The sequence below is a fragment of the Liolophura sinensis genome, chromosome 1 (genome assembly GCF_032854445.1).
Source record: "Liolophura sinensis isolate JHLJ2023 chromosome 1, CUHK_Ljap_v2, whole genome shotgun sequence".
Taxonomy (NCBI): Eukaryota; Metazoa; Mollusca; class Polyplacophora; order Chitonida; family Chitonidae; genus Liolophura; species Liolophura sinensis.
Genome location: NC_088295.1, coordinates 3698208 through 3725714, shown reverse-complemented (window position 1 = coordinate 3725714; position 27507 = coordinate 3698208). Strand labels below are relative to the sequence as shown.

Below are 27507 nucleotides of genomic sequence, written 5' to 3'. Positions count from 1 at the left end.
GGAGTGTCTTCTATGGTTTCCATATGCTGTGTCTGGGTGGGGTGTTCACTCAGGTTTCAGTGAACTGGAACTGGTTGGATGTCCTATGTGGTGTCAATATACTGTGTCTGGATGAAGTGTCTTCTGTGGTTTCCATATGCTGTGTCTGGGTGGGGTGTCCACTCAGGTTTCAGTGAACTGGAACTGGTTGGATGTCCTATGTGGTGTAAGTATACTGTGTCTGGATGGAGTGTCTTCTGTGGTTTCCATATGCTGTGTCTGGGTGGGGTGTCCACTCAGGTTTCAGTGAACTGGAACTGGTTGGATGTCCTATGTGGTGTAAGTATACTGTGTCTGGATGGAGTGTCTTCTGTGGTTTCCATATGCTGTGTCTGGGTGGGGTGTCCACTCAGGTTTCAGTGAACTGGAACTGGTTGGATGTCCTATGTGGTGTCAATATACTGTTTCTGGATGGAGTGTCTTCTATGGTTTCCATATGCTGTGTCTGGGTGGGGTGTTCACTCAGGTTTCAGTGAACTGGAACTGGTTGGATGTCCTATGTGGTGTCAATATACTGTGTCTGGATGAAGTGTCTTCTGTGGTTTCCATATGCTGTGTCTGGGTGGGGTGTCCACTCAGGTTTCAGTGAACTGGAACTGGTTGGATGTCCTATGTGGTGTAAGTATACTGTGTCTGGATGCGGTGTCTTTTCTGGTGTCCATGTACTGGAACTGAGTCATTTGTGTAGCTCAGCGTAGTGCTCAAGAATTCTTTTCATGAACATGTCTGGTTTTTGGGTGGAGGAAACCGGAGTAAACCACAGCCGAAACACCGAGAGCTCGATTCAAACAGTTTTGACATTGTTCGCTGAAAAATGTTATGAAGCATCAAATTGTCAAATCTACCCATTGTTCTTTATTCTTTAGCAGTAATATGTTCACTACCAATCTTCCATAGCGTTTGACCACTGCAGTGGCGTAATGGTTAGCGAGTGTCTGCCTCGAAGTCGGGAGACCTGGAATCAAACCTGGATCAAAACTTTAAAAATGGTACTTTGCTCGCTTGGCGTTCAGCACTGAGAGGTTAGAGCGAGGAAACAGGACTGGTTGGCTCGGTGTCATTATAATGTAACGCGATGAAAAAATGTTTTGCTCAAGTCGACGAAAAAAAATATTTCATATTTTAATATTAGTATATTTAATATTAATATTAACATTCAATCCACAAATATGTGCTGTAGCCTATATAGACCAATATTTCAGTTTCGTATCAATTTACTAAATACTATATAGACCTATTTAGACCTGTTATGTGAACCATTCCATATTGTTCCCGGTGGAAGACGGCGTGTTTTACACAATTACCTCTCCTGAATCGCTCTTCGGGAGTGGTAGATCCAGGATCATTCCTGGGTCGAGTCACACCTAGGACCTTAAAAGAGGAAGTTGTAACCTCCTCGCTTGGCGTTCAGCATAAAGGATTCCTTCGTCGTCATATGACTGAAAAATTGTTGAGTACGACTTTAAACCCCAAGCACCCACTCACTCACTCTTGAATCGTACCGCGCAGGTAGCAGTAACCATTTCCGTCTGGTGGACAAGACAGATGCCGCAGTTTTACTTGTCCTGTTTGTAACTCCGGAACCCATGACAGTAAATACTATATATTCAGGGACAGCCTGTTTTCAACCCCACCTAAGCTGAACTTGAGTTGTTTTTGTTTGTTGTTTTTTTTTAATGTGAAAATGAATGTGTACACATTGGCCAAATCTGCGTTCGAAACACTTCGAAATCACTCAGATTCTCTCTCCGGCAATCTAATATCCCGGAGCTTCCGGGGCCTAGGCGGCCCCTGGACCCTAGCCTAAAAGACTGTGATAGTAGTTCCGCTCTTGTAAAATCCGCACCCCCCTAATGAAGATCCACGCTACGCCCCTGAAGTATGACATTAAACCCCAATCATTCATTCATTCATTCGATAGCATTCGTCATTCACTGTCTTGATTGCTATTGGGCAGAAAAAATCATGGTTGAATTCAGGTCTAATTCAGTGCTGATAATCTCCCGGTCACATGGACAAGATTTGTCAGGTTTCCGGCGTATAGGGCGATGCATTACTCCAGTGCTCCATTTATCTCCTCCATACATTAATAAAATTGACCTATTTCATTTAATTAAAAATTCAACGCTAGTAACGTAAATAAATTCGAATTTAATTTAAAATTTTAACCTACATGCGGTGTGATATCGGGCCATATAAACTCTCACCCCACGGCTGTTTCGACCCCGTTTTTCACGCAAAAACTACAGTGCAATTGGAGTGCATATTTTGTCCCGTAGTCTTGGTCAAACCAGTTCCAGAATGAGCTTACAATGTCGAATATTACTGCATTTATTTACGTATTATTTGTTTAAAGCCATAGTCAGGAATTTTTTGCTTGTACCTTGTCTGTCTTGCTTATAAATGGAGGAAACTGTAGACTCCGCGACGTAAACCTTAGGCAAGTTACTGACGAACTTGCCCATATGTCGCAGAAAAACATTTACGGCGCATTCTCATTCGTCATATTCTTTAGCAAAAGTTAGACCTGCGCAAACGGCCTTTCGAGCGTCTCTTACCACCAGTGGCTCACAACCGTGAAAGCAGGGGAATCTACCAATTCACCAGTCGGCCATGAACCCGCGGCTCGTGAGTCCTACCGACTGAAAGACAAACGTCTTTATCTACTAAACTTCCATTGCTACTGCACCCTCCCGGTGTTCAGTGTATTGTGACTAAGTGGGGCATACCGACTGAAAGACAAACGTCTTTATCTACTAAACTTCCATTGCTACTGCATCCTTCCGGTGTTCAGTGTATTGTGACTGAGTGGGGCATACCGACTGAAAGACAAACGTCTTTATCTACTAAACTTCCATTGCTACTGCATCCTCCCGGTGTTCAGTGTATTGTGACTGAATTGGGCATACCGGCTGAAAGACAAATGTCTTTATCTACTGAACTTCCATTGCTACTGCATTCTCCAGGTGTTCAGTGTATTGTGACTGAGTGGGGCATACCGACTGAAAGACAAACGTCTTTATCTACTAAACTTCCATTGCTACTGCATCCTCCCGGTGTTCAGTGTATTGTGACTGAATGGGGCATCGTATCCAGTGTTTTCGGATCCTATCAATATGTAAGTGTTGACATCAGTCATCATCGTAATGTACGTAGGCTTCAAAACAGGTATTCGTTGACCAGTCTCAACCAAAATAGACGTTCCAGGTCAATAATCGCAAGGCCAATTCTGAAAACAACAAGTGCCACCAAAGAACCAAGAAAGTACGAAATTAAAACTGATTGATACAAAGAGAGACAGTGAACACTTTTTGATGTAACAAAATAAAAGCACTGAAAGTGAGGTCAAATGGCATGATCACATAGGTACTTGTGAGGTACTTTTGAGGGAGAAGGTAGAAACTTATGTTAAGACTTTGGAGAAGAAGTCATTTTGAGTGTAGTAGATTAACAGACAGGAGTCAAATCTGGGGCATGCAATAGTGCTTGATTTATTCAACCAGAGTGAGTTTTCGTACCCAGAAACAGTCGCAGTGTGGTAGGTGTACCCACCGCTAACAATTAACAAAAGTCACTTCTGTGTAGGAATTAAACCTATATAATACATGTATATAAATGTCGAACTGTTAACCGTTACAAGATCATTTATCGATGATGCTCTTCATATTAGAGGCCAACAACATTCCGTTTGGTTCGACAGCCTTTGGCTAATTTACAATTAGTTATGGTTTGTATATCATTTACCTTTGTACGTCGACAGCCTATACTTTGTGATACATGGTGACATGTTACCATCACATATGGATAGCGCGTCTTGTATAGTGCACCGTGTTATTCGTGTCATAGTATGTAACTATCACTAAGTGAAGCTAGCGATTAAGATAGTGTAACCTGTTTCAGTTTATCACTTTTTTGTTCAAACAAATTTTGATTTGGAATTTAAAGATGCGATAGCCTGTGTTAAGCCAGTGTTGAGCATTTCCCACGTAATGTAACCCGACCCTACGCTGTGTTGTCTATTGTTCACACCATATATTGGTATGTATAGGGTTATAATTTTACAGTTATACATGGACGAAGTACCATATTTCTTGTAACTCATTTCAACTATTGTCTGTAGTTCCCTCGCACACTAGGAGAATCAGATGTGATGTCAAAGGTCATGAATATAACTTAAATATCAGAAATGTCTCATTATTTAACAATATATAATCGGGCATTTGAACTGGAAACTGCCCTTCTAGTTTGTTCTCAATGTGCGAATGTGACTAAATTTCGAACCAAAACTGTGATCCTTATGTACATGCTGTAAAGATAACTTGGAGCTAGATATTACGTGAGCCTACGTATGGCTTCATCTGACTTCAATTTGCCAGGTCTTGTCCACATGCTGTTGACGTTATTGGCTCCATTTGACTTCAACAAAGACCAAGAGCCACGTTCAACTCGCCATACATAACTGCTGTCGAAACAAATATGTGAGTTGTTAGACAGTATTTATAGATAAGACACAATATGGTAGTAGCTGGATTATATGGTGAGACTATGCTTGGCGTCCTTCTGTCAGCACGAGTCCATCATGGTGACTCAAATCTGTCCTCAGCCGTGCAGACTTGATGCATAGTGTCATCATGTCATCAGCCGTGCAGACTTGATGCATAGTGTCATCATGTCATCAGCCCTGCAGACTTGATGGATAGTGTCATCATGTCATCAGCCCTACAGACTTGATGCGTAGTGTCATCATGTCATCGCACGTCTCATGTACAATCGTCATCACAGTGAACAGATGGTTGGGGCTATCCCTTTATCAGACCCTTCAGACGTTTCCACATGAAGTCCACAATTTCATGCTCGTTGGTCTGCAGAGTGACGTCCGCTTTGACGCTGGCGAACGAATCGTATATGATGGTCACGAATATACTCATCAGGCCGATGTAAACGATGCCAACAAAGACAAAGAAGAAAATGGGACCCAAAATTCTTTGAGAGGCTTGCATAGCCTCGAAATCAAAAGAGCCGAGACAGAAAGCAAACATGGATTCGACTGATGTGACAAAGTTGTCGTAGGTAGCCATGGTACTGCCAAACAGGAGGTAAGCCAACTGACAGAAGGCCAAGAAGTAGATCAAGAACATGACGCTGAAATTCTTCAGATCCTTGGTGGCAATCCGGATGGTGTCCCCCAGCATGTTCATCCGCCGGTTGAACTGAAGCATCTTGAGGAACTGCACTGTGGCCACAAATACGACGCAGCCTACCATGTAGCCGAACAACTCGTCGTACAATGCCAGCGACTGGAAATTCACAAAGTCATCTGAAAAACAAAAGTATTTTAGTTTAACAAATTGAACAGTTGAGAGAAACCACAATTTAAGGCGATATTGTTGAAGCCTCTAGGAATGTTACCCTTGTGGCAGTGAATCTTTGCCAGTTTACAACAGCGAGGCTGGTCGTCAAAGAATTCTCCTCAAGTACTAACAAAATTGTCAAAAACATTTTCTCACTTGTGAAACTTTAAAATCAATGCATTGAACATGTAACTAACTAACCGAAGCTACAAGTATTAGATATGCCATAGAACAATAGTGATATTTTGATGAGTATGAAGATATGTCTCACTTGAGCCCGCCTCGTGGAGTTCATCTATAGCCAGGGAAGTTAGGACGTGTTTGAAGGCATACATCACAATGCAGGCCACACTGAAAGCCAACAGGACAAACTCCAGCTTGTTCCAGAAACATTTGAAGTACTTCAGCTTCTCCTTCTTTAGCTTCTTCACGGCGTGGATTAGGAAGTAGAGCGTGAAGCAGGCGTAGATAACCTCGAACAGTAGGACGACAGTTCCAAAAGCCCCAACATAATTAAACAACCGAAATACCTTTGAAAATAAAAGAACATGGTCAGTTCCAAAATAGAAAGGTACATTTCTGGTTACTTGAAACTTGACCGCTTTGGTGGCCCAATGCTTCGAGCATCCGCCGCGAAGTCGGGAAATCCGGTATCAAACCCGGATCGGCTCATACCAAAGACTTTAAAACTTGTTACACCCTCGCTTGGCACACGAAAAAACGGCTGGTTGGCCCTGTGTCAGTATAATGTGACTGGGTGGGGGTATAATGTCTGGTCTCTTCGGCATGATACTTAGGTGGCGTCATCGCTTTGGCGCTATGGACAGGCCCTGCCACAAGAAGACACCACCTACATGTTACACACATATCTCGTGACTCAAGGTCGTCATATGACTGAAAATTTTGTGCGACGTTAAAACCTAAATATACATCTATATATATACTTAAAACTGAGGTCAGGTTTTGCAGTTTTCAGAACAACAGGCGTCATACAAAATGTCAGTGGATGAAAATAAAGTATAGCGGTACCTTGATCTCTATTTTCTTGCTGGCACTACCTGTCTCCATGAACTCTGTCAACATGATGACGGAGGAGAAGAGGTTAACGTTAGGGTTGTAGAGGGTGAACTCTAGAAAGACTGCCCTGCTCCCAACATCGAGCCAGGACTCCGTCTTCAGCTCTTGTATCGTGTCCACCGTCCGTGACTTCGTTCTGGCGAAGTTTGCCACGTAGCCACCGCCTTTGTAGGCCGCTATGGTTCCATAGTACGGCGCGTTCTTCAGCTCAAAGGAGTTTTGGTAATCCCATGGCGTTTTCTTCATGGTACTCCTAACTTCTGTATCGTTGTCTTCCGGAATTTTCTGCCACCTGGGAAGATACGTCTTTGTGTCGTCTCCAGTCCAGTCGTAGCCACTACGGCATTGACTGAACAGAGGGCCCATGGCCTGTGCTACGTCACATGAATCTGAAAACGGTTGGATTACTGATTAGCTCACGTTTTATTGACTGGGTACAGGCCTACATACAGCGGTTAATTGATGAAACAGGCTGTCAGCATGATTTTAAGTGTTAAGAAAAGCGCATCGTTGATTTCTTTAATAAATTCGTACGTGGGACGGTCTTCCAGCATCATGCGGATGGCCGTGGGTTTCCCCGGGGCTCTTCCCGATTTCCCCTCAATAAGAATCAGTAAGATTATTTATTTATTTATTTATTTGATTGTTGTTTTACGCCGTATGAAAGAATATGTCACTTATACGACGGCGGCCAGCATTATGGTGGGTGGAAACTGGGCAGAGCCCGATGGAAACCCACGACCATCCGCTGGTTGCTGCAAGACCTTCCCACGTACAGCCGGAGAGGAAGCCAGCATGAGCTGGACTTGAACTCACAGCGACCGGATTGGTGAGAGGCTCCTGGGTCATTACCAGGTTAGGCTTTTTCATTACATTCTTTATGAACGAGCCTTATTCCTTATTGTCGTTTTACGGCTGTTCGTATACATACACTCCTAAACACGTAGAGAATCATAATAAAGATTAGTTAAGACTTGGCAGTTTGACACATTAAACTAATCACTGCGAGGTAAGGCTCAAAACAGGGCTTTCGGGATATAATGTGCGCTGATTCCAATTTCGCAGGGCATGTTATATCTTACCGTTCTTGATGCGCAGTTGACGCAGCCTACCAATACCCACTCTGCGGGATTCCAGATCGCTGATACAGCGCTTGTCCCACCATTTGAGCGTAGTCCCGTTCAGCCATTCCTGGGCGTACAGCTGGGGCAGCATAACTGTCTCCACCCACACCCAATATTCTGCCGGTGTGGAAATCTGTAACACAAATGTATATATCGAAGACTTGATACGTCAATGCCAAAATACAGGTGTAGACCTACATTACCTACACTTAATATGTCAATGCTAAATTACAGGTGTAGGGTGTAGGCCTAGATAACTCACGCTTAATATGTCAATGCTGAATTGCAGATGTAGACCTATATAACGTACACTTGATACCTCATTGCTGAATAGCAGCTCTGTGTAGTCCTATATAGCGTACAATTGACATTAACATCAATGCTGAACAACAGCTACGTGCAGGCCTATATAGCGTACAATTGATACCGCAGTGCTGAATAACAACTACGTACAGACCTATATAGCGTAAAATTGATACGTCAATGCTGAATAACAGCTACGCGCAGGCCTATTGATACGTCCGTGTTGAATAACAGCTATATGCAGGCCTATGTAGCGTACAACTCATACGTCAGTGCTAAATAACAGCCACGTGCAGGCATATATAGCGTACACTTTGATACGCCAGTGCTAAATAACAGCTATGTGCAGGCCTATATAGCTTACAATTGATACGTCATTGTTGAATAACAGCTACCTATATAACGTACACAGGCATATATAGCGTACAATTTATACGTCAGTGCTTAATAATAGCTACCTACAGGCCTATACAGCCTACAATTGATACCGCAGTGCTGAATAACAGCTACGTGTAGGCCTTTATAGCGTACTTTTGATACGTCATTGTTGAATAACAGCTACCTGCAGGCCTATATAGCGTACAATTGATACCGCAGTGCTGAATAACAGCTACGTACAGGCCTATATAGCGTACAATTGATACGTCAGTGCTAAATAACAGCGACGTATATGTCTGTATAGCGTACAGTCGATACGTCAGTGCTGAATAACAGCTACCTACAGGCCTATATCGCGTACACTTTGATACGTCAGTGCTAAATAACAGCTACGTGCAGGCCTATATAGCGTACAATTGATACCGCAGTGCTGAATAACAGCTAGGTACAGGCCTATACAGCCTACAATTGATACCGCAGTGCTGAATAACAGCTACGTGTAGGCCTTTAGAACGTACAATTGATACATCAGTGCTGAATAACAGCCAAGTGCAGGCCTATATAGCGTACAATAAATACGTCAGTGCTGAACAACACCTACGTACAGGCCTATATAGCGTACACTTTGATACGTCAGTGCTAAATAGCAGATACGTGCAGGCTTATATAGCGTACCATTGATACGCCAGTGCGGAATAACAGCCACGTGCACGCATATATAGCGTACATTTGATACGCCAGTGCTGAATAACAGCTATGTGCAGGCCTATATAACGTACAATTGATACGTCAGTGCTGAATAACAGCTATGTTCAGGCCTATATAGCGTACAATTGATACGTCAGTGCTGAATAACAGTTACGTGCAGGCCTATATAGCGTACAATTGATAAGTCAGTGCTGAATAACAGCTACGCGCAGGCATATATAGTGTACAGTTGATACGTCAGTGCTAAATAACAGCGACGTATATGTCTGTATAGCGTACAGTCGATACGTCAGTGCTGAATAACAGCTACCTACAGGCCTATATCGCGTACACTTTGATACGTCAGTGCTAAATAACAGCTACGTGCAGGCCTATATAGCGTACAATTGATACATCAGGGCTGAATAACAGCTACGTACAGGCATATATAACGTGCACTCGATACGTAGTGCTGAATAACAGCTACGTGCAGGCCTATATACCTTACAACTGATACGTCAGTGCTGGATAACAGCTACGCGTAGGCCTATATAGCGTACAATTGATACGTCAGTGCTGAATTATATAATGACCCCTTGATACGTCAATATTGAATTACAGGTGTAGGGCTATATAAAGTACACTTGAAATCTTTTATTGTCAATTATGCCATCTTTTCCAACACTTGGTATTCCAATATTAAATGAATCGTTGTATCTGTAAGACTCGTGGATGTAAGGTACGTACACTTGATATTTCAATTCTGAAATAACAACTGATCTGCAATACACCTGTGCTTGTTGGCGCTCAGCACTGAGGGTTTAGAGCAAGGAAGCAGGACTGGGTTGTCCGGTGTCAATATAATGTGATGTTTTATGTCTTGTGTCTCGGCATGATACTTCAGTGGTGGCAGCATTTTGAAGGCATGGACTCGCTCTGCCACAAGAAGACACAGTATATGTACACACACCTTATGTCTCCTCGTCGTCATATGACCGCATAATTGTTAAGTACGACGACAGACTCCAAGCATTCATTCATGTCATTATTTCGTACCGTCTTCGCTTCGTTCCACTGTCCCATCACTTCGTAGGAGATCGGCTGATACCACGACTGAACAGTGATATGATGACGACTTTAGTCAACATCTATACCGGCTTAGTTCTTTCTGAGATTAAGAGTATAACAAATATGCTTACAAGTCAATTGACAAAGTTTGCAGGTTTGTCAGATTCAGTGTTTTAGATTCAGACGGTTTCCAGGTAAACCTTACATAACGCCACAAACACATTGGAAATACCAGAAGAGAACAGGTACCTTGTCAAAGGCCATGCCATTGCTGGAGGTGAGGAAGGTGTTCTGCAGATGTGAGGCGTACATGTAGGACTGGCTGTCACGGGTCTGGTACGAGATGAAGAAGAGGACGAGCACGAAGAAGGCGTAGATGATGATCTCTTTGATGATTACCTCCATCTTCATCTCCTTCAATCTCAGTTCTCGTGCCGCCTCCAGGGCTTGGAAGTCCGGTGGCTGAAGTTCCTGCGCCGCCATTTTCCTCTGAAGCATGATTGCTGGTCGGCGAAGAACAGAAAACCAGGTACTGATGAGCTTTGTACACATATCAGTCATAGACTCAATGTGAATGCCATATTTGCAGAAGGCAAGACAACTACAAAGAACTTCAGGTAAAGCAACTTCAAAGACGACCGTACGAGTTCCACTGACCGCTTATTGCTGCCAAGGCGCCGAGAGTAGACATACGTGTTGAGTTGAGGTGAAACGTATAGAACAATAACAGCAGAATGTTAATGAACTCACAACCACGAGGAACATGCTTCATCGTATTTGGTGGGGAAAATCATGTATTAAATGGTAAACTTAAAACAATACGGAAAACGATGAGTTTGGAATGAATTGTTCTTCAACTGTACATGCTTGTGAACTATAGTTCTGCTCCTACTGTGAGGTGCCGGAAGTGCGGGGGTGGCCCTCTTGTTAGCGTCGGAACTGCGGAAATGAACAAATCTGTGACATGACCCGTCGTGACCTGCTTAATCCACCAAAAATCAATATTGGGTCAATCCATGCATATATATACAAAACAATTGCAGTTTTAGTCCAGACAGGAAGTCATACCTATTCATACAGCGGATATAAAGAAATCTACAATCCACGGAAGTGAACAAATGTGAGTAGCGTCATACAGTCACAAAAAAAATAAACTCCATAATCAATAGATATAGCTATAGCCCGAACACAGTTATACCTTTTTATATCAGGTTGGCATGGTAACCACACATATGAGAACCAACCAAATATTAAAACAGCATATACAAAGCAAGTAGAGTTGAAGTCATACTTTGTTTGTACAGTACATGTAGGTGACATTACGCGAAAATGAACACATCTTCACACCCGTATCTATGAATTTTTCAAAAATTAAATCTGCACACGGACATTATGCTACTGACTGACTGGCGGACGGGACAAACGGACAGACGGTCGCCATCACATAATACCGCCCACCCTAGTGACCGACTCTCCCTTGTGACCTCCCTAGTCCTCTAGCAGTATTCAATTGGAGTATGTGAATGAAAATGGGGCGTCGCCAAGGGAAGGGGGTAGCCAGGTGCGAACAAAAAGGTAAACGACCATTTTACCTGTGGCATTCTCTGATCTCCTGTCCTGCAGTATGGGTGTCGACCATATTACCTGTGATGCTCCCCAGTGTATTAGCCAGCACCATGTGTATGAAAGGTGTGAAGGACCATATTACCTGTGGCACTATAAATTCCTTGCCAGCATTATGTGTATGGATGGTGGGAATGAGCAAATTACCTGTGATGTTCTCCGGTGTCTTTGCCAGCACCTCCTCGTCATGTGCTGGGTTGATTTCATCCTCTAGACCTTCTTCCTCGTTGATTTCCGGCTTTTTCAGAATACAGGCAACAAACGCCACCATGAGAAACACCTGATATTCAAAAGTGTAATGGCAAATTATTGACACAAAACATAAGACCATTTCACACTCGCGATTTCGAACACTTGTTCCATGGATTATCCCGTTGTTAGGTATTCCTCTAGTTCGATAACTGAGATTTATTCTTACTTTATATATTGACAGCTTCCTTACCTTAACGGGCTGGACGACGACCACAGACTGGAAGAACGACATTACGAAAGTGACGAGCCAGTCATTGGCTTTGTCTGCACCCCATTCCATGCTGTACAGAATAGTGAAGAAGGCTGAGGTGGTCACGCTCAGAAACACCACTATAAGTAGATAAAACAATATAGAATCTATGTGTCGAAAAAGACATTCATACTCCAACCGTCAACCAATATGGGCGTTAAGGTTTAACAATCTCGAGGCCAGTTCCCTAAACGACGTATAACACAAACCACGCAAGAACTATTCTAGACGAATGAATGAAATCAGTATTCAAATCTCGTACCTTGCTAGTAGGCTTAAGTTTTCGATAATCAAAAAATGTATCCCATGTAGTTGCGCTTTGATAGCAACTCTTTATATGCCAAACGTGGCGATCTAATTCAACACGATGGCATTTGATTGCAAATCTTCTTATGCCCAACGTGTCGACCTAATTCAACACGATGACATTTGATTGCAACTCTTATATGCCCAACGTGTCGATCTAATTCAACACGATGGCATTTGATTGCAAATCTTCTTATGCCCAACGTGTCGATCTAATTCAACACGATGACATTTGATTGCAACTCTTATATGCCCAACGTGCCGATCTTATTCAACACGACATTTGATTGCAAATCTTCTTATGCCCAACGTGTCGATCTAATTGAACACGATGACATTTGATTGCAACTCTTAAATGACCAACGTCGCGATCTAATTCAACACGATGACAACTATAGTAGACAAGATCTTCTCCCACAGGCCTGTCTATAGATCAAAGGTACGAATTCAGTCCAATACATCTGATCAACACGAACATTTCCAAGCAGCAAGTAGCGTCTATGCTGATACAACAAATAAAAGTTAACTTACAGAACCATGCGATGAAAATGCACCAGTGGGGTAAGGTGAAGGGCTTCTTTTTCTTCTTGCGCCCGGTCTTTTTCATCTCTTCTTCTTCTATGGCAGCAGCGACTTCCTCTGTCTCGTACCTACGGTTGTGGAAACTGATAATATTGCGCATGCTCTCTTTAAACTTGTCCTTTTTTGACTTCTCCACATCGCCCCATGTGTTTGGCGGACTGTTTACAGTTTTCCAGCGGTACTTCTGTGATTTCTTGGAGGTTCTCTGGTTCTTCTGCACTACCGTGTTCTTCTTGGACCTGGATTTTCGGAATATCGTAATGAGGAGAAAGCTGACCGGAAATACAATCATGGTGGAGGCGAAGCTGATGAACACCTGATGAAGGGTGAAGGAGAAGGGGCCGATCTTCAGCGCTGTGACCGGGCCGGCTGTCTCCTCTGTCTTGAACCACATGGCGTTAGTGATCATCGTCAGGAAGAGCAGGGAGAGGCAACAGGATATCCTCTGACAGCGTGTGAATTTACTCCGCGTGGGACGGGAGAAGACGGAGAACCAAAGGTGCTCGTTAGACAACTTTTTACGCACGTTAGAGGAGAAAAGGTGTTTGAATGCGACCAGATCGTTAATGCCGGCCACGGGCAAGATCCTCTCTACCTGGCCGTCATCCTCTTCCACAGCAAGCCAACGGTCACATAGGAAGAAGAACCTAAACACGAACAAGAAACGGTTCAAAAAAGCGCCCCTTGTAACGCAGTTCATTCGTACCGTCTGAGTACTTATCTGAATTCTTTGGGTGTTTCTTTGTCAAGGAATTTGAGCTTGCAAGTCCTATACGTAAACATTAATGGGAGGTCCGTTCAGATACATAAAGACATGCTATTCTATACGTAAACATTAATGGTAGGGTCAGATATATAAAGACATGCTATTAGTGGAAATAGCGGCGACTTGAGCAAAAGGGTTTCGAAGGACTTGTTCACGGACAACAGGGGATATCAGTGAAAGAAATTTCAGGAATACTTCATGGATAGGCCTACATCAATGACTTATTCACCAATGACTGATTTTAATTCTCCCAGTACATCGATCATCTATCCGCTATTTGTCATATGACAGGAACAAATACCTCTCTCCCGTCTGTAAATCGATCACCTCCAGTTGGTTCAGGTACCAACTTTTCTGCTTGCCTTTGCCGGAGTTGTCATGCCAGATACGGAGGAAGGTAAGCGGCCCTAGACCCGACTCCACGCTCAGTACGTAGTTCAGTATTGTGCCCCTTCCAAGATGCTTGAACAAAACCAACAAACTGCCATCACACAACACGTGTTTCACTGTGGTCACTACACGTGACGATCAAGGGCGACGTCACATCATACTAGACTGTATCAAGATAACAAACTTTACTTGACAAACTCGCTTCTTTCTTAAATTATCCTTGAGTGGTGTACTCTAGTGTTCTCGATTTGCTAAAAGTAGGCGTAAATTCTACTCTGATCAAAACAAAAGGCTTTTAATCTGCATGAAACCGTTTCTAAACAACTATTATATAGACATTGTTGGGGGAAGCAATTCACAAACTACCTTCAGATATCGTTTAACCATAGTGAACATCACTTTAAAGGATACATGAAAAGGAACTCTAAAACAAAGACTATGTCTTTATGCCAAATGAAGAAAATTATGCCCCGGAATTTTTGTTAAAAAATTTCATTTGGAAGTATTTTTTATACTTGTTAATTACCCCTCTATATTATGCATATGTTCCGTCAACGGTCGGATTTATTTCGGAAATTACGTCATCGTTGATCTTGCGTGAACCGTGACGCTACAGTGTGGGCAAGGTGACATGTACACAGATACTGCATGGCTTCTTCGGGCCAGCTTAGCGAATAACACTTTATTTGAGGTGTAATCTACATCTAGTGTTACCTTTCTCTTCCCGTCAAAGAGACACCTGACCCCGGTGTCATTGTCGTCCCCTGAGAGGATGAAGCTGACCCGCGAATCCGTCCCCGACCCCTTCTTCATGCCCGTGCATACGGATAGCTGATAGTGGTAGGTGTCACTGGGAAGGTTGTCCTCCAGGGGAATAGCCCCCCACTGGCACACAAAGAAAGGTTAGTACCACAATGGGTTTTACCACTGACTTTTCGGGATGACGAACACAACCCAGTTTGTAAGGTTTCTTCATTAAAAAAACTCCATATGTATATAGACCTATAAAATCGCACATATTATTTCATGGTATCATACCTAAAGCAATTTAATTCCGTACCGTTTGTATTAAAGGAGAAGAAATCTTAAAATTATGACACTATAGACTGAAAAGAGCACATTTTTGCTATCCGGTGGTGCCTGCTGCATAATTTTGCCATTTTTCCTCGCCATACACTTAAAGCCTGAAAACGGCAAAGCTGGCATAAATCGCTGAGTCCATAGCATCGATCTTTAACACCCTGTAATTTATGCTAGGGGTGTGTTGCCTAAAACTGACGGCTTGTTCATGTAAACTCGGAACCTACATCCAACATTCCGGTTTCCCGATCGTCAAGCGGAAAACGAACTGTACTGTTCGCTACCTTCTGGGAAGAAGAGAAGAAATGTACGAACTGCACTTCGGCGGTTTCCGACGGCAGATCTCCTCCTAACACAGAAGCCTTCAGGACTAGGTCTTAGTCAAAATGGAGTCACCCACAGCTGATTTTGGCGCTGACTATTTATGCTTTATCAACTTGAGGTACATATTAGAATTTTTTTATGGCATGCACCTGCGAGAAAATGCATACTCCTTTCAATGGTATTTGTTTGATATTTAAGTTTTCTTCTCCTTTAAAAGACATACGTTATCATTACATATTTCTCTAAATCGATAGCGGTACCTTACTAAAGGACAACAAAAGTGTATGGCTCGTCTGGTTACCTTTTGGACATCCTTCTTGTCCATGTAACGTGCCCAGATCAGCAGGAGGATGTAGAGGATGAGGATACTAATCACTGTGGCGAACACTGCCGCGTTTTCGTGAAGATTGGCGAATTTACTCCACACAGTGTTGAAGTCGATGGTGTTCGGAGGCACGACAAAGTTTCCACCAAAAGACGTCAGATGGTTACACAAGCATTGGGTTGCGTTGTAATTGGTACATTGACCAACCTACAGAAACAGTATACAAGGAGAAAACATATAGCTACAGCCGACAAATAAGTTATTTGGGTGAGCAAAGTACATGTACTGTTCATTACGGCTGCATCAGATACATATAGTTTGATCTCTATAGAACCTTCACGCCAAATCCGTGTTTATCTCGCCAACCCGGGGAAAAGCCAACATGCGTAATAGAAAGTTCCAACCCCGAAACACTTATTAGCATTTATTCACAGAGAACAAAATCGTAAATGCAATTAAAACTGGTCACATGCAAAAGTATAGCGCTGTCTAATAGCATAACTTATTTACTGCAAACACCTTTACTCCTCCGATAGTAAGACTACTTGCCTCACAACCAGTGGTTTCCCACGCCTCTGTGCTCTCATTCCAAAATCTACAGCCGCTGACGAATATACGGAGTCCATAAGTACGATTCGTCTCACCTGTGCCCACCTCAATCTTCGCCTCTGTATAATAAAACATTGTCTTCATGGCATGATTTGCTATCTTAACCGCTAATAGTTTAAGTTCCGGAAACGTTAACAAATGGTCTGTGCGTCCATTGTTAAGGAAAATTTGTTAAGTTTACTTAACAAAGGATGTCCGTTACTCGAGGCATGTACTTTCGGTTTTCTCCATCTATAAAAATGATTGCAGATAAATATAAGTGAATTATCCGTGAGAATGACGTTAAACAGCTAAGAAACAGACCATGTAGATTGCGCTCCGAGACAGCAAACACCCGTACCAGTAAAATGCACAAGCAGGACACAGACCTCCATTGCAACTTCCGTTTTTCGGTAGGGACTGATGTAATTCTGTGTATTTTAGGGTGTAAAGTCCTTGATGAAAGTTTGAAATTCTGGGCGAGAGGACACAAGGAGACAGGTGGTGATGAGGCTGCGAGTGACGTCCCCTTGGCGTTGCTAGGCAACCCTCTCAGCTGCCGGCATAGAAAGGTCCGGATTTTGACGGTCAACCTATATCAAGATTTTTATGGCTTCTTTCTTACAGGCTGGGCCAGGTATGCACCAAAGCTTATTGGCCACGGAATGTTTGGGACTGAGTTACAGCGCTGAACGTTAACATCGTCGCTTATGGAAAACTAATGGGGGTCTGTGGCCAGCACCCGCCATCAGTGTAGACAAAGGGACATCACTCTGCATTTATGTCAATTCTTCAGCAGTAAAGAAGGATTTAGTGAATATCTGGGTGCAGATGCCCGTTCGATCTCATCCCAAGTGTGATGACCTCAGCCCAAGGTCTATCTGTGCACAAAGTTTCACCCCAATCTAGATCTGGCCGGGTGGTGGCCCGCGGCACGAGGACGGTGCCAATTGCGCGCGAATGTTACCGTCCTCGGCCCGCGGGCCGCGAGGGAACGAGGGTGTTACCGTTCGCGTACGAGAACGGAGCAAATCGCACGCGAGCGATACAGTCCTCGTCCCCCCATGTCGCAGCCCGCGGCAAGAAAACTGTACCCATTCGAGCGCGATTTGCGGGGTGAGATGTCCTCATCCGGTTTCTGTAATAACTAACTTTTCCCGTAACTTATTGACACGCAGACAGACAAATATTTATTTATTTATTTGATTGATGTTTCACGCCGTAAAGAATATTTCACTAACACGACGGTGGCCAACATTAAGGTGGTAGGAAATTGGGCAGAACCCGGGGAAAGGAAAGAAACAAACACTGGCAAAACATTATTTCCTTTGGCAGAAGTAACACAGATTTTTCTCTATGAATTTGATAGACTCATGTTGCCTACCTTTCAGCCTAATGCCAACACGATAGGTTCCATTTAATCTAGTCACGTGTCTCGGAGGATAAATTGTATGAAGGAGGAGATCCTCATCTTGGCAAGGTTTGACCAGGCCGGAAATGACGCTGACAGCATCACGCGGGATGACATCAGAATAGTCATGGTGTGTTTCGTTAGGGAAGTCCATGTACGAGATGAAGACGTCATACTGGTCGAATGGGTCTGTGATTCTAAGCTCCACGTGCAGTGACGTATGATTGGCCGGGAGAGTCACGGCATGATAATTAATGTCTGAGTCCTCCTGACTGAGCGTGATTGTGTGGTACGACAGCTGGGCCACCGAGTTCGGATCCGCTGGAAAATATCAACAAGTTTTAACCTTAAAATGTATTTCTTTCTAATTTCCATTCACCATACGAATTGACGTCCTTCGGAACTCATTTCGTACTTACATGTACCCGAATATGTTATTCGAAGTTCAGTGTATATATTAAACCATTATAATAAGATACCAAAGTACCGTAACCCTGGCACTGTGAGCAATATTTGTAAGATAAGAATTTAATTAGAATGTTTGAGCAATACTTGTGTTCAGTAAGCTGTTACAGTGTAGGCAAGTATTTAACTAGCTGTCCTGGAAAGTAAGAGTATTAAGTAGACTGTTACCTGGAAGCCAAATTTCGAACGGCTCGTCTGTATCCCGTACCACCAAGTCCATGCCCGTCTCATCTGTCAAGGTCAATGACGTCACGCCGCCCGTGATGTCACCAGCGCCCTTGCCGAAGGTAAACTGGTTCACAGCGCTGTTCACAATCTGCAAATACAAGCAAGTATTTATTTATTTATTTGATTGGTGTTTCACGCCGTAGTCAAAAATATTTCACTTATGTGACGGCGGTGGGAGGAAGCCGGGCAGAGCCTGGGGGAAACCCATGACCATCCCCAGGTTGCTGGAAGCCCTGCCCATGTACTGGACTTGAACTCACAGCGACACAAACAAGTATACAATTATGGGTATGTGCTGTGATTTACTGCTTCTTACTCCGACCCATACTGGCTCACTGTGTAAGATAGGTCTCCAGGCAGTATCCAGATCCTGGGAAAGTACCATGAAGCAAATGCTACATTTATACATCGTCATGAACCGAAGTTGAGCCAGTTTGACCCAGCATTAGTAGCCAGGAAGGCCGCGGAATGCCTGACCTTAGCGCCTAAAGAGTCAGCATTCGTATCCAGAATGGACATCGGAATCCTTTATCCTAGTGCCGACACCGGCTTTATAGCCAGCATTACTTACAGACGGACAGCAGGTTGCTTTATATACCTTAGTGCCGACTGTGGCGTTTGAGGCAGCATTCGAATCTAGGACGGACATCGGAACGCTTGACCTTAGTGCCGACAGAGGCGTTTAAGCCTCCATTCGTAGGCAGGACTGACAGGAGATCGAATGTCTGATCGTGGTGCCGACAGTGTCGTTTGTGTCAACACCAGCAGACATCATGAACAGCGGAATGCTTTACCTTAGTGCCAACAGAGGCGTTTGAGCCAGCATTAGTAGCTAGGACGGACATCGGTATGTTATAGGCCCCGGAACCAGACTGAATCGTGTCGTTACCTGAAATTACGAAAAAACATTGTATGTTTTCAAAGTTGAAAGTATATATTGTATTATAGAAAAGCATTAATCAATGCCCTTTTTATGGTACATTTGCGGACTATATGGTGGAATATCAAGATAAGGCGAATCCATCGTGAATTCTCTCGCTATCACTGGATTGGCCGTGGCTTAAAATCGATATGTTTGTCTAATATCTGGGCTGGTTTTCTCATTGAAAAACTGAAGTTTTACATATAACACTGTAAACATCAGGAGGAGCGACGGCGCTTATGAGAAATGTCTTACAACTTTTGTAAAGTGTTAATGTTTTAACACTCTTCAAAGTATTCACATTCCAACTTCATTAAAAGTTGGTTAGTCAACACCTTAAAGGTTTTAAACCACTGATGCTCTTTGTCAATGTCATGATATATATATACCTGTACCATTGGCCTTGATTTTCTGTACATTCACCCATATTTTGCTGGATGACAGGCTCACCGTGCTGTTCTCATCAATTTTCTCCAGGAACAGGCTCGCCACGTTATCCACGGCCGCCATTCCCGCATGTGCCACCTCGCGGTCCTGAACGAAGTAAATTACAAACTTAGTCTCAAACTTAGTCTCATGGCCTTATCTTTCCAGCAATGCATGAATAATAACTAATCAGCAGAAGGTAAAGACATGCTTAAAGGACACATTCAGTTGCTTAGAAATGGGATACAAAGGAAGTCTCCGAACACTGACCTTTGTTTCTAACAAAAATTACACAATACGCACGCATTCCCTTTACCTAAAGTATGCACAGTATGACTCTAACCAACACCTGAAACCATTTAATTGATGAATGCTGATTATATAGTTCTGCGCGAGGACACCAGTGGTAAGGATAAGCGTAAACAAGCTTAAATGTGTCGTTCAGGCCCCAAAAGTCAAGCTTGTCTAGTGCTGGCAGTGATGTAAATCGAGCGAAGAGAGTGGTGCATGCCTTGTAAGGAGTGTGGGGCAAACAGTGTACGAGTTCGCTTTGTCTAGAATATGTCTACGGTTTACTTAACGCGTGAAAAGATTAGCATGCAAATCGATGATGACTTACGGCGTCTAGTTTTTTTTTGTCTTCAACTGACTTCTTTTCACTCAGTTCTGGAATGACGAAGTCTTGGATGTCATCCGGGTCATTCTCCGGCTGCCTCTCCAAGAAAGCGTCCATATTGTCCGGGTAAAAGTAGTCAAGGAGGGCCATGTAGGATTTGTCACAGCCCGCGGGGTTGTCGTAACCGATGAAGTCACGGATGATGTCACATTTGATCTCCTCCTCGGTAGCGTCCGGGCCCAGATCGTCAAGGCTACGTCGTCGTCGCCGTCGTCTTTTCAGTTCTGAAAACTTATCCTCGTCTTGATGATCCGGCAAAAGGTTACTGAGTGAGCCCAGGATACCTTCAAGCAGGGAACATTAATACATTACTGGTGGTATTCTCAAGTTTAGATACGTGGAAAGGTCCTGCCAGCAACCTGCGGATGGTCCGTGGGTTTCCACCGGGCTCTGCCCGGTTTGCTCCCACCATAATGCTGGCCGCCGTCGTATAAGTGAAATATTCTTGAGTACAGCGTAAAATACCAATCAAATAAATAAATAAATAAATCAATAAATCAAGTTTAGATTCATTTGATGTGACTGCATGGGGTTAAATCTTTTCAGAGGACTCCCCTTATCTACAGGTTTATCGGCTGTAGAAATCGCCCAGTAATGTTCTATATGGATCCAAAGATATCGTAATACAATTGTATATATTAAATACTAAGTTACTGATGCAATGAACACACAATATTACGCTCTATACCTTGACCAACCGTAGACACTTTATCTAGAGTTTGATTTTTTCCTGACGCTCCAACTGCTCTGGCTACGTTATTCATTGTTGATGATGCAGATTTCTGAAAATCAAAAGGAATGCCTCTAATTTGAACATATCGAATATTTCTTCTACTCTCGCTAAAGTGGGGGACAAGGCCGCGTTAAAAATATTCCAATCATAAGCAGAATGGTAAAAAATGTCTGAATTGAAAAAAGCTAGTGGCGAATTGAGGTTACCACCATAGAATTTTTGTCCAACCCAACGTGTTGCAATCAGATTGAGCCGCCAAGGCTGTGCCGTAGTGTTTGCAAGGAGCAAGTGAAACATTTAACTTGGTACCTGGACATGATTTTGAGATCCTTTACAACGATTCAGATAGGTATAGCCTTTTAAACCCATTTAACTTACTCCGGATCCACATAAAAATCCGGTTCTAAGAAAATCACTGAAAAAAACTCTACTGACAAACCCTTTTCTAATATAACCCAGCCGTAGGAAACGTTACGAATAGAGAAGTCAAACCAATGTCCACCATGTTTTGCATTCAAACTTCTCTCAAATGAACACAGAAAATACATAAACCGTTAAAAAGCGGGAGTAATCGTGACGTCAGATCGAATTTACCGGCTCTCAGTATTATCGTTATGTTGAAAATGTGCCAAGATGAAGTTTCACTAATCTTTATTGGTTAAAATAAAAACCTGAAAAGTTTTATATGACATTTTATGCCGCTTTAAGATATTTTGATTGGCAGCATTTCATTGGAAATGGTGTTTTATACTGTAGAGACAAATTTTAGGAGCATACGAAAACCAGAACAAATGAAACAAAAGATAAAAGCAGCATGTGTGCGTCTATATAATTCTATTGAACATATAATTTTGTGATCTGTAAGTTACCTTTAATCTTAAACCCGTGTAAGTCTTCCGAGTCCCAAAACGAAGGCCACAGAGATCTTTCACTTTTAATCTGTGCTGGAAATGTGTCATCTATATATACCAAGATGTGAACAGCAGACATTTAATTTTTCTGACTTCAAAGCAATCGTGAAGACTGCAGGCCTACTGTCTGGAGTTGATCAAAATATAGTTAGACTGAATGATAAGGTTTTGACTCAGATGTTGCAAACTGAAATATCTCTTACCCTGCTGTTGTGCGTCACCTGGCTCCTTGCCCTGGTCACACTTTCCAAGGCGTTGGCAGTGTTTTCAACTTGATCAATGTTTGTCAGGTTAGCCGACACAGTTGACAAGGCGGTGATCAGAAATGTTCGTTTCTGTTTAGAATGTTATAAAAATCTCATAAGAATATGGGCAAGATTATTCTGTTAATATTTGTTTTATATTGACGGAGGGGCATAGTTTGTCTGTGTGTTGTTCGCTAAATTTCACATCAAATGCTTTCCTTACTCGTTACAGCTACCTTTCTGATATCTTGTACAGCAATTTTTGGCGGGGTACGCTAGCAATATGTTGGCTTACACCCAAAATATCTAACTTCTACCTCAACTTGTGCAAGAAGCCTTTATGGAAGTTATTCAATTAATAATAGGACTGTGGACGTAGACGTTTATTTTACTCTAATTCATCCTGGTAAAAAATTGACAAGAGATCACTTGTGTGTATGAATCCATGCCAACCTAATTAAAATTCCAACAGAATAATGTTAGAATATATTACAGATTGTTGTCAGTTGTCCCAAACTTGTTAATACTTGTACGCAAATAAACTATTGAGAGATGTTTGCTTACCGCAGTGGCTTCTTTCACCAATGCCTCGTTGTCATCAACTTCACCCTAGAAAAAAAGAGGATAATGTCAAACATAACAATGTTAAAGAAAAAATATGTGAAATCGGTTGAATTATTTGATTAAGTAAACTTTAAACTCTCTATAGTAATAGAATATAGCATTAAGAAAGGGTAAATATCTCACGTTTAGACTGTTGAGGTCGCTGCTAAGAAGTCCAATGAGCTGCAGAGCGCCATCGGTATCCCCAGAGGTCAGGAGATCACCTAACTTGTCGTATTCCATGCTGTCGTTGCTGGATCGTACGTATACCTCCTGGACAGTGTTGGAGCACACATCGGATTTGCAGACGAACAGTTTGAAAATAAATTCTACAGAGTTTGGTGAGAACTGACTGGATGGAAAACTGACAGAAGAATGACCGAAGATGGGATCTATTGTCTCTGAGAAGCAGCCACAGCTGTCGTATAAGGCTATTTCGTTTCTTGAGCTGTTTTCATAAATCTTCCCCTCTTTGATAAGCGTGGATTCACTCACCAAGTCTGCCTGAGTTTTATTCCTTATGTTGTCTTGTTGGTCGAGCAAGCAGCAGAACAGTTTGAACTTCAAATACTTGTACACGTTATATTCTGGGGAGATATCGGGGTCCTTGGAATCCGGACACATCCAAGACGATATCCCCGGAGATGTAGGCTATTTTTGATGGCATACCCAAAGAGGAGACAGGAGGGGTTCTCACGACTTCCAACAAGAACGAGGCGCTGGAGTATACCAGATCTAGTCCTTCCGGAGCAACTGTGACGGACATATTATACAATCCATACAGCAGTGTTAGGCCAGGAATAACCAGGGTGCTGGTCGGTTCCTGGAGATAGCAAATGCGATCATATTGTCTCGGTGCAGTAACGCCACTTTGTGTGATAAATCTAAACGCCTTCATGCTGAATGTAGCAGACATGTTCACCTGACAATCTAAACCTGGATCTACCTCTATCAGCACGTCTTTGGATCGCATGACAGGCATAGGGCTTATCGTAATACTGGGGAAACTTACAACGGGAAGCTGACATATTGGAGGAGAATCCAAGGAAGGGCGTTTTACAACAACCTGTGGACACAAGACGGCCTGGAAACCGTTGAAAGCGTTTGTAGCATTGGCTCTCACCGTGTAATACCCTTTAGTGGCGTACCTATGCCGGACAATGATGTCGTTTCCGCCTAGCAGCTCCACCCTGGTGTTATCGTCAGAGGTTCGATACCGCACAGTATCAGTTGAAGCAAGTTCTGATACTGGTACAACAGGAACTAACGTATCACTGCCCGAGCTTGTGGAAATTGTTCTGTTTTCTGCGCTAGACGGTATGAACACAGTTCCTGGGAACTCTATAACTGTTCCGTCTCCCAAATCAACGACGTAGTCGATGCCAGTGCCTCTCTTAACAACAAACTTAACAGTGAAGTCACTCCCCACAGCAACTCGTTCATCGTCCGAATACAGTTCACAATAGGCTATGAATTCACCATGGTTTTCTTTATCGTATCTTGATACGTAGCCATGGGCATTTGAAGCTCGTACAGTAATTTTGTAGGCGTCCCCATGTGCTGTACTTATGGTTATGATTAAAAACCAAACTGTCTTCATACGGGTTAATATAGTCGATAGTTTCAGTAGTCCCATCTCCATAGTCAATATCAAATCTAACAAACTTTGGTGGTACCTTGTATTTGTTTAAGGTAACAGTTATGTGTATACCATCTTCAAGGTTAAGAGATGAACTAGCACTTACCCTTATTGATTGTATTCTCACGTCGACAATGGAGTTTACTTTGTCCATTTCAAAGCTTACACCATTTGCTGTTTGCACTGTATTGACGTATACACCTGTATTTGCATATGTACTACTTAAATGGATAGGGAAGGCAGATGACAATTTGGGGAAGTACCAACAATTGAAACCGTTTGGGCCAAAGCTGACACAGGCATGAAAGTGGTCTCCGGTCGGCAAAAGGACCTCAAAGTCCTGGACTGTGCCAGGCAATACATTCTTCTCATCTGTAGTGATGGATGGTTGAGATAACATTGCCTGAACCTCGAGGGTCAGAATGGCAAGAGGAATACCCAAGGTCGTGGAGATACTTATATGATAACCTTTGGGATCGGGAAAATTCTCTGGTCCGACGCTAATCTGGTTATTCTGAGCGGTAAAGCTGGCCGGTTGACTATTAATAGAGACAACAAGACTGTTCAAAAACTCCCCATTTCCTCTGACCGGAAGGACCAGATTGTCACCGCGTTTGAAAAGACTTGACTGTATTTGGAAGGTCTGGGTGGTCACGTGGGTAGAAAACTCCCTGCTACCGGCTATGTTGCTACAATCCATCGTTACGTCATAATTCCCGTAGGTATCGGAATAGGTATGCTCTAGCAATTCTAGCTGAATGTGTTTGGTAAAACTGAGTGGAAAGGCATCTCCCTCCCCAATACTGACAAGGCAGCTCGTGGATTCCTTGTCAATTACCAGCACTTCAAATGCCACTTTCTGCGTTTCGTTTTCGTGGCTAGCGAACACTGCGACAAACTCGGGTGGGACAGTTTCAACTAGCTGCGTGACTTGAACCGTCGTCGTAACCACCTTCTGCACTTGTCCGAACACCGCGGTGACAATGACGTCATACGCACCTTCTGAGGACCACCAATGAGAGAGCTCGCTCCGAACACCCTGCACTATGGTTCCGTCGCCAAGGTCCACCCTGATGTCATCTACACTGCCCGGTGCCGGTGTGGTTATCGTAATGAGCACAGATTCCAGGACATTTATGTCCGAGTTGCCCGTCGTTCCCGTCACTGACACATCAACACTCACGTCGACGTCATTGGTCACATGCGTGACGTAATACAACTTGGACTGACCTGGACTTATACATTCGACGAGTGTATTGACCGTTTCCCTGGCAGACACACCTGAACAGTTACACCGTAGACTGGTGTCAAGACGGGCAACACTGAAGCCACCCCCTTTACAGTGAACTCTGCACTGGTTCACGGCTGTTGCGGCTTCAGTCAGGGTAACACTGTTGCTCGCATCAATGACCGTTGTTTCTTCACAGCCTATGTACAACTTCTCATCCTCGCCTTGAAATGAAACAGACGATAAAAGAAAATGCTTCACAGATTCGTCAATTATATTATTGTAATATTATATTATTGTAATATTTTTTATTTAAAGATGAAACGTCACGAGTTCCTTCGCGTCTCGTGGATTATCATCTCCACTTCTCACTCGAAAAACATGTATAGTATTCAACCTTCACAGTATAAATGCCGCTATATATTTGTAAGATTTTTTCCGTACAGTGTACGTAACTAGGTCAACACTCATAAAACATTTTGAAGTCACATTTCTTATGGCGTTGTAAACGTCCACATTTAGAATTTCTTTTTTACGGCATTATTTCACTTTTTTAATATCCTTTCCTACGATATTATTTGGCTTTAAATAATAAGCGATTACTTACCAATTTCAATTTGCACATCTGACTCTGTTTGTACTGTATTTGTGATGGTGACTGTGTTGATTTCGTACGTCAGTCCGTAGCTTGCATCCACATCCGGTGTCCATCCACCAAGCACGAAATGGCTGTTCACGTCGTAAGAGGCCCCGGTGTAGTACCGGCTTCCACCACTGGGATCGGACCCTTGGAGGAAGCCGTCAATGTATACAGTCAGTCCCTGTGCTTCCTCCCACGTAATCATCATGTGCACCCAGGCCTCCGACAGCAGCCGGAAGTCCACTTTCCATGCGCGGTCAGCTTTACACACGCCCACACTGTACTGGTCATTCCATTTCCGGCTGACATAAAATCCTTCGGAGTAGGCAAGATGGCCGCCATTGGACATTAGGAGAATTTCATTACCGTCAAACGGAGTAGGAAAGGGCTTGAACCAAAACTTAATGGTCATTCCGCTTACACAACTGCTGAGATCACCTAAGCACTGGAATCTGTAGGATCCGAAATCCACTCCATCGGCTGTCGGGCACACCTCAGCCCGGGTGGCCGAGCCGTTGTGGATGTACTCAAAGTCTACCTCGCAGCTTTTAACTGAAACAACACGATTGGGATAGACATAAATGGACATAAACTTGTGAAGTTCCAATTTAATAATGCCCAATCAAAGGCTAACCTAACTAACTCTCTAATAAGAATAGTATAGTGGTGGTCAGGAACAATGCTACTTTGTTCTTTTGGTGAGGCGACAATTTGTGGTTCACGTCCTTTATCTTCTATAAGAATCACAAAGTTTCTTTATGAATGACAACTTGTGATTTATTTTTACTGACGTTTCGATGTACATTCTAACATCGTTATCAGGCATACCACATGCTTGATAACGATGTTAGAATGTATTGATGCTTG

At 43.1% G+C, this 27507-nt stretch overlaps 1 protein-coding gene across 1 annotated transcript; it reads right to left on the bottom strand.

Moving 5' to 3' along the window:
- Positions 1–499: 499 nt before the first annotated feature.
- On the bottom strand, positions 500–27453 carry LOC135461783 (polycystin-1-like protein 2). The gene is made up of 24 exons (XM_064739013.1): positions 27444–27453; positions 26608–27192; positions 25040–26224; positions 23803–24600; positions 23278–23720; positions 23095–23139; positions 22489–22620; positions 21330–21423; positions 20746–20925; positions 19412–19506; positions 18558–18705; positions 17898–18245; positions 16475–16593; positions 15902–16132; positions 14911–15081; positions 14108–14268; positions 12990–13687; positions 12093–12232; positions 11798–11930; positions 10277–10530; positions 7550–7724; positions 6420–6856; positions 5662–5920; positions 500–5356 (listed from the first exon to the last, which is right to left on the bottom strand). Exons 1-24 carry the CDS (start codon positions 27451–27453, stop codon positions 4839–4841), a joined length of 7359 nt encoding a protein of 2452 aa, XP_064595083.1. The 3' UTR covers positions 500–4838.
- Positions 27454–27507: the final 54 nt, after the last annotated feature.

Coding starts and splice junctions, on each gene's coding strand:
- LOC135461783 (XM_064739013.1), bottom strand. Junction 14,269..14,910: donor TCTTTGACGGGAAGAGAAAG/GTAACACTAGAT, acceptor GTTTTGTTCAAG/CATCTTGGAAGGGGCACAAT. Junction 5,921..6,419: donor GCAAGAAAATAGAGATCAAG/GTACCGCTATAC, acceptor TTATTTTCAAAG/GTATTTCGGTTGTTTAATTA.